Source organism: Maylandia zebra, linkage group LG23, assembly GCF_041146795.1.
Source record: "Maylandia zebra isolate NMK-2024a linkage group LG23, Mzebra_GT3a, whole genome shotgun sequence".
NCBI lineage: Eukaryota > Metazoa > Chordata > Actinopteri > Cichliformes > Cichlidae > Maylandia > Maylandia zebra.
In genome coordinates this window covers 28,205,254-28,211,921 of record NC_135188.1, presented here as the reverse complement: position 1 = coordinate 28,211,921, position 6,668 = coordinate 28,205,254, and the positions used below count along the sequence as shown (strand labels likewise).

Genomic DNA, 6,668 nt, shown 5'->3' with positions numbered 1-6,668 from the left:
TGTACTTGAGACCATTTCTGATGAGGCTTCAGTGAACAGTAGATGGTTCTGTGTCAGCTCTTTACTGGATTCTTTCATGTTTTTAAGGACATGATTTTCAGATACTGTTCATCTGATGTAGATTGTTTTTGAAGGCTGACAGCTCTTTAGCCCTCCACTTGTCCAGCTTCCTCAGATTTTCTTAGGGCACACCATGTTGTGCTATGCCAAGGTTTCAACTAATAGCTTTTAGGAATCATCTTTGTTAGTACAAAAATACTGTTTAATGTCTGTCAAACTGTGTTATCTTTGACATTTTTCATCGATCCAACTAAAGGCAATAGAACAAATTATGTGTTTTTGTGGTTGCACAACAGTGGTTCAGTCTTTTTTATGCTTGAATGATTCATAGTGGTTTAACAAGCAAAAGATTGGTCAGGGACAAGGACGAAGCCGAAAATAAGTGAAAAGGCAGCCAATGTCCAAAGAAAAACGTTCAAAGACGTTCAGGAAGCCTCAAGAACTATTGCTCAATACCACTTTAAAAACAATACAACGAAGCCTGTCTGTTTGGTAACAAAATATAAAGAAAGAATTGTTGACTTTTGCACATTACTATATGTCATGTTTTTTTCTTTTAAATCGTTTTTTATTTGGTGGTTTTGTGCGTGTGTGTGAATAATATAATTCTACAACCACAGCGTTTCTCTTCTGCGTTGCTCTGAGTCGCAGCCAATCAGAAAGCAGATATAGTCAAAGCCGGAAGTCGTCATCGCTGGCCGAGGAGTATTCCCGCGAAGATTGAGGCGTCTCTTCGTTACTCCCGGTATGTTTGTTCTGATGTGTGTGTGAAAAGAAGCTCGACTAGCTGACACCTGTCTTACACAACGGTAGAAGTAATCAAAGTTAGAAATGGAAAACATTCGTGTTTCTTCAGCGCACTTTTAGCGAGCAGATCTTCGAGTAAAGCCCTGGGTTGCGTCGCAAGCGTGTAGCACCGAAGTTCTGTTGTAAAAATGACAATTTTGAGTTCTCCTGACTTGTCGGTCGATATGATCTCAGCCTTGAATGCAGCCCGAGACGGATTCTCAAACTTATGAGTCGCTTTCTAATTCGGCATACATAAAATCTATTTAGACATTCATTTTTGACCAAATTGTAAGATAAGCAGTCAAAGGCAGCTATGAGATTAGACTGGTATCGTTGCATCAGCTGCATGCCGAATTGAAAAGTGTTTTATCCTCACCTGTTATCGACCCTAACATTGGTTACAGCACAACTGTAAACATGTCCTGAAGTGAGGCTATTTCGTTTCGGTGATTATTAGTCTTACGTTTGGCGTAAACTTAAAAGGGAAAAAAAAAGTTATTTATTGGAATTAAAACCGTTGTTTCCACCATGTTAGTGCATTTAATTGACACCTAACTGCAATGTAAAGTGTCAGTATTATCCCGCTGAAAATGAATTTAGTGGCATGTTGAAGTTGACCTGTTTTCCCACTTGTTCACGTTTTGCAGTCATCATGAGTAAGAGGAAGGCCAGAGATGCTCATCTGCCTATAGGGGAATGCATCACACAGGTGTGTGTATGAACAGCCAGTGAGTTTTTCAGTGTGATACTCTGAAATATACCTAATAAAATGTAGTTTATTTATAATACATGTTTCTGTGCAGGTTCAGCAGATTTTAAGGGAGCGGTTTTGTGAGAGGCTGCTCCCTGACAGACCAGAGGGAGTAGAAGCTCAGTACAAGTAAGTTCATAACAACAGGGCCTGTGGATAGAGGTGATTTTATAATAACGTCAACACATTTACCAAAAAGACTCATATCATAGTATCATGAAAAAGAGTTTACAAGAAAATCACAGAGAAAATCAGAATGTTAAATCCAAACAAAGTTGGATATTAAAATAAGAAACAAGACAATCGGTGCGAGAAAAGAAACTGGAGAAATGACTGGCACAGGTTCCTGCCTCATAGCTTCAACTGGATCGGCCTGTTTTAATCCTCGGGGCGTTTCTGGCTCTGTCAAAGCTGCGTGTGTGTGTGCATGCCTGTGTGTGTGTGCCTGCATGTGTGCGTGTTGTGACTTAAATATGGTTGTCCTTTAAAAACACATTCTTGTTTAAAGTGGAGGTCTGGAAAGAGGCTTACAAATGTAAAAACACACTGACTGGCAAAACACTGCCCACTGTGGTGAAACATAGTGACAGTATGTAGGGTGTAATTACGAAAGGTACCTTTACTAGTGATCAGTAAAAGGTTAAAAGTTCGAGGCCATTACAGCCTTACTGTTCATACTGGAGAGGAGGAATCGGTTGTAATCTGGCCTTGTGAAAATAAAACCATGAATAATTTGTCCTAAGTGTTTGGGAAAAGCAAATAACCTGTAAAGGGTGTTTGTTTTTGTTTTGGCTTCGGTTCCTACAGGCGTTGGATGGTTTAGAAGGCCTGTAGTAGAACTGTCATCCATAATTAAGAGCAGACCTGGAGCTCGGTGTGAGTTTCAGTGGCCCAGTTCAGTCGCACCTGGGTGACAGCTCTGTCCCAGTTTCCAGGCCAACTCGGCCACAACACGAGCTTCCCCAGTGAGAGATTTCCACTCATTACAAGCATGAGATGGGGGTGTATATTTTACTAAGCATTGTGGGTATTGAAGTTAAAGCCATTGTGTTTGCAGACACCTCCTGGAGCTGCTGAGGCGGACGGCGATCCACGGGGAGAGTAACTCTGTGCTAATCGTGGGTCCCAGAGGAGCAGGCAAAACAATGGTGAGCCGTGGGAAAAAATGAATTTTTATTTTTTATTTTTTTAAAGTGTGGACTTGTTGTGAATCCTGTGAGGTTTGTGTTTTTTGTGCCTGAAGCTGCTGCAGTGCGTGCTGAGAGACCTGCAGAAGGAGGAGAAGGTGCAGAAGAACCTTCTTCAGGTTCACCTCAGTGGTACCAAACCTCATTTAAGTTCTTCACAATTTAAGAACCCACACGTTTGCTGGAAATGTGAATTGGATGGATGGGTTTGTGTGTTTGCCGCAGGTCTCCTGCAGACTGATGACAGAACAGCGCTGAAAGAAATAACCAGACAGCTCCACCTGGAAAACGTTGTTGGAGACAAAGTGTTTGTGAGTATTTAGAGAGACCGTTATTAACATTTTCAGCTCTGAAAACTGCAAAGATCTTTCTACCTCGTTTTTTTCTTAGGGAAGCTTTGCTGAAAATCTGGCTTTCCTCCTGGAGGCATTAAAAAAAGGTGAGAAAGTTCAAATATTTAAAGCTGATTTCAGACTAGAGGGGCAGGTTTGATGTTTTTTTGTTGTTGGTTTTTTCCTAAAAGGCAATCGCAGCAGTAGCTGCCCAGTGTTGTTTGTCCTGGATGAGTTTGACTTATTCGCCCACCACAAGAACCAGACTCTGCTCTACAACCTGTTTGACGTCTCCCAGTCCGCCCAGGCTCCGATCGCTGTGGTCGGCGTCACCTGCAGACTGGTGGGCCTCAGAACACCTCTCAGAAACCCTACTTAGATAATGGTAGGTGTTTTTAGTAAGTGTCGTGATACTTTTTCCATTCAGGATGTTCTGGAGCTGCTGGAGAAGCGGGTAAAGTCGCGGTTTTCCCACCGTCAGATCCACCTGCTGAGCAGCCTCAACTTCACCCAGTACCTGGAACGGGTTTGGACGCAACTCAGCCTGCCGGACAGTTTTCCTGACAAGAAGTTCGCTCAGGAGTGGAACGCTGGTGTAAAGGTGACGTTAGCAGGCAGACACAAAGTTAGTTTTTTTTTTAGTCACGTCTTTAAGTCGTCTTCAGGAAGGCTTCTTGAAGGACATTCAAAGCTCTTCTTTGGATGTTTCTGCCTTTTGTTCTGTTCTGTCAACATGATCCTTACCTTCTATCCAGGTACGTCTTTACTGCATTGGCAGTGAGTTTGGGATCATTGTCGTGATTAAAAATTGAAGCTGTTGCCAAATGCAAATACAGCACCAAACCATGATGGAGCCTCCACCGTGTTTTACACACGGCTGTAGACACTCACTGTTGTACGTCTCCCCGTACATACTGACAATGATTTGAAGCAAAAGACTCCAAATGTGGATTCATCACTATCAAGACCCATGTCACTGATTTTCAGTCCAGTTCTTGTGTAATTTTCACACCTCAGCCTTTTCTTACTGTTTCCCTTCATTAGGAATGGCTTCGTCACAGCCACTGAGACCGTTTGTGATTAAACTTCGGTGAACAGTAGATGGATCAGCTAAAGGTCCAGATGAATCTCTAAAGTCCTGTGGATATGGCCTTCATATACTGTTCATCTGCTGTAGATAGTTGTTGTTTTTTGTTTTTTTTTTAAGGACTTGCCCTTCTTCTCTTTCCACTTTTGTTATTCACTGGTCCAGTCTCCTGAAATGTTTTAAGAAAACTCTGAATACCATACTGAGATATGCCATGGTTTCAGCTAATGGCTCTTAGTGAAAAAGAAGGCATTGTCCAAAGGAAAACTTGGAAAGACCTTCAGAAAGCCTGAAGAATTGTTGCTCAAGACCACTTTAAAAAATGACAGTCTGATGGCTTGGTGGCAAAATATAATGAAACGATTGTTGGCTTTTGCATGGTACTGCTGTTTTTTGTGCTCTACCTTCTTCGTGCCCTAAAAGCCTTAAATAGCTCACTAAAGTTCAGAAAATGTCTAATTTTGAGTTGTTTGAGTGACCGTAGTAACATCACTGCCCAGCTAACATGGTTCAGACAGCGATGTCATCTCTGGCCTCCTTTTGAACGGCAGACGATGTACACACCTTTTCCACATAGAACAGAAGTGCAGACATACAAAGCAAAAAGTACTGATCTTTGTTTTCTTGGTTCTTCAGACTCTGTGTGAGGACAAATCTGTGGAGGAAGTTCTGCAGAGACACTTCAACTCCAGCAAAGACTTTCGCTCTCTGCACATGCTGCTGGTGAGAAGATCATTTCTCATGTTCGGTTTGGGGAAGTTTTGGGTGTTTCCTTTTCTTTCATTGTTTCTTTTCGTACTAAATATCTTTACAGATGTTGTGCCTGAGTCGCGTCTCTGTCGCCAAACCTACCATCAAACCAGCCGACCTGCTCGAGGCCAGCCGGATGTGTTTTGCTGACGCCACGGCTAACATGCTCCATGGTGAGTACAAATCCTAACAAGGGACGTTTTTTTTTTTTTTTTTTTTTTTTTTACCCGTGGTCCGAAGAGTCTAAGTGAGCCGTTTCTCTTTAGGTTTGTCCATCTTGGAGCTGTGCCTGGTCATCGCCATTAAGCACCTCAATGATGTGTATGAAGGAGAGCCATTTAACCTTCAGATGGTCCATAATGGTACGATCGCACGATTAAATTACACAAATAGAAGAAGCTGTCCCGTCTGTTTCTTCACTCGTGCCTGATTGTTTCCAGAGTTTAAGAAGTTCCTGCATAGGAAGTCCAACTCCATGTACAACTTTGAGCAGCCTGTTGTCATGAAGGTTGGTAGAAACGCTTCGAAACTCTTCCCCCAGTCTTTCCTACCAAACCCCCACACCAGGCAGAAAGTGGACATTTCCTGAACACCGATACAATCTGTTTGCTGACTGACCCTTAATCTCTTCGCCTTTAGGCGTTCGAGCACCTGCAGCAGCTGGAGCTGATCCGGCCTGTCGATGGTTCCTCGGCCAAAGTCCAGAGGGAGTACCAGCTCATGAGGCTCACGCTGGACCACAGCCAGATCATGGATGCCCTGCAGAAGTACCCACAGTGCCCCACTGACGTCAAGCAGTGGGCCATGTCGGCATTTGGGTAGAGCTTCAGAACATTTAGAATTCAGAGTCTGTGAAGCTTGTTTTGACTTGGACTGAAGGGCATAAGGTTTGTGCTGCCGCCCACTCTAAACGATCAGAAAATAAAAGGAAATGAATAGTTTGGCATTGGTGCGATTGTTTCACCCTCTAAGCAGTTAGAGGTTTATGCTGAAGATAGACCCCGCCCCCCCCCCAAATCTTAATACAAAAACTCAGCTTCATGTGCTTGTGTCATTTGATCAGTAGTTGGACTTAGCAAGTGTCATCAAGCGTCCAGCTTTCATCATTTTCAGGTCGTGAGCATCAGGCTGCTGAATACTGCTATCTAGTGGTGATTTTGTGCAGTTGACAATAACCTGGATGAAAGTTGCAGTTTTGATTTCTTGGACAAAAATATGTGTAATTGTGCCAAAAGTCTGTTTTTTGTTGTTGTTGTTTCTTTTTAAACACGCTGTAGCATCAGTGAGGCATGTGTCCCTCCACAGTTCACAAGAATCGCTGCTCCCACGATGGTTTTACAGTTTATGCACAATGATCAGCTGATTGGTCTGCATGGCCGTGAGCTGAATGAAGATTCACCTTAGTGGCAATAAAAAGAACTCATTTAATTAGGTGTCCTCTTGGCAGATATTTTGTTTCTAGGCTTCAAAAGCCTCATTGCTGCTCTTTTAGAATCAAGTTTCAAAGATACATTGTTGCATAAATCCAGCTTTATAAACATGAAGTTGTTTTTTTTACTAATTTTAACTGTTTAAATGGTATGCTATGTATTTGTGGCTACAGTTTTAAAGATTTTATTCAGTGTGCAATGCCATGCTGTACTGTAAATATAAGCCTATAATCCAAATATAAGCCTCATGTTTCCAACAGGGAACCCAGCCCCCCACCCTCA

The 6,668-nt window shown here is 42.5% G+C and overlaps 1 protein-coding gene across 3 annotated transcripts; it reads left to right on the top strand.

Moving 5' to 3' along the window:
* The first annotated feature begins 700 nt into the window (after positions 1-700).
* On the top strand, positions 701-6,384 carry orc4 (origin recognition complex, subunit 4). Of its 3 annotated transcripts, none has more exons than XM_004563331.5 (14): positions 701-805; positions 1,497-1,558; positions 1,653-1,729; positions 2,658-2,748; positions 2,844-2,919; positions 3,013-3,098; positions 3,178-3,226; positions 3,311-3,462; positions 3,547-3,720; positions 4,843-4,929; positions 5,021-5,129; positions 5,223-5,318; positions 5,397-5,464; positions 5,596-6,384. In XM_004563331.5, the coding sequence occupies exons 2-14, from the start codon at positions 1,502-1,504 to the stop codon at positions 5,776-5,778; spliced, it is 1,305 nt and encodes a 434-aa protein (XP_004563388.2). In that variant the 5' UTR covers positions 701-805; positions 1,497-1,501; the 3' UTR covers positions 5,779-6,384. The 3 variants fall into 3 exon arrangements, with proteins under 3 accessions (XP_004563388.2, XP_012777910.2, XP_012777911.2); XM_012922456.4 differs by having other exon boundaries at positions 804-869; XM_012922457.4 differs by lacking the exon at positions 701-805 and adding an exon at positions 843-875.
* Positions 6,385-6,668: the final 284 nt, after the last annotated feature.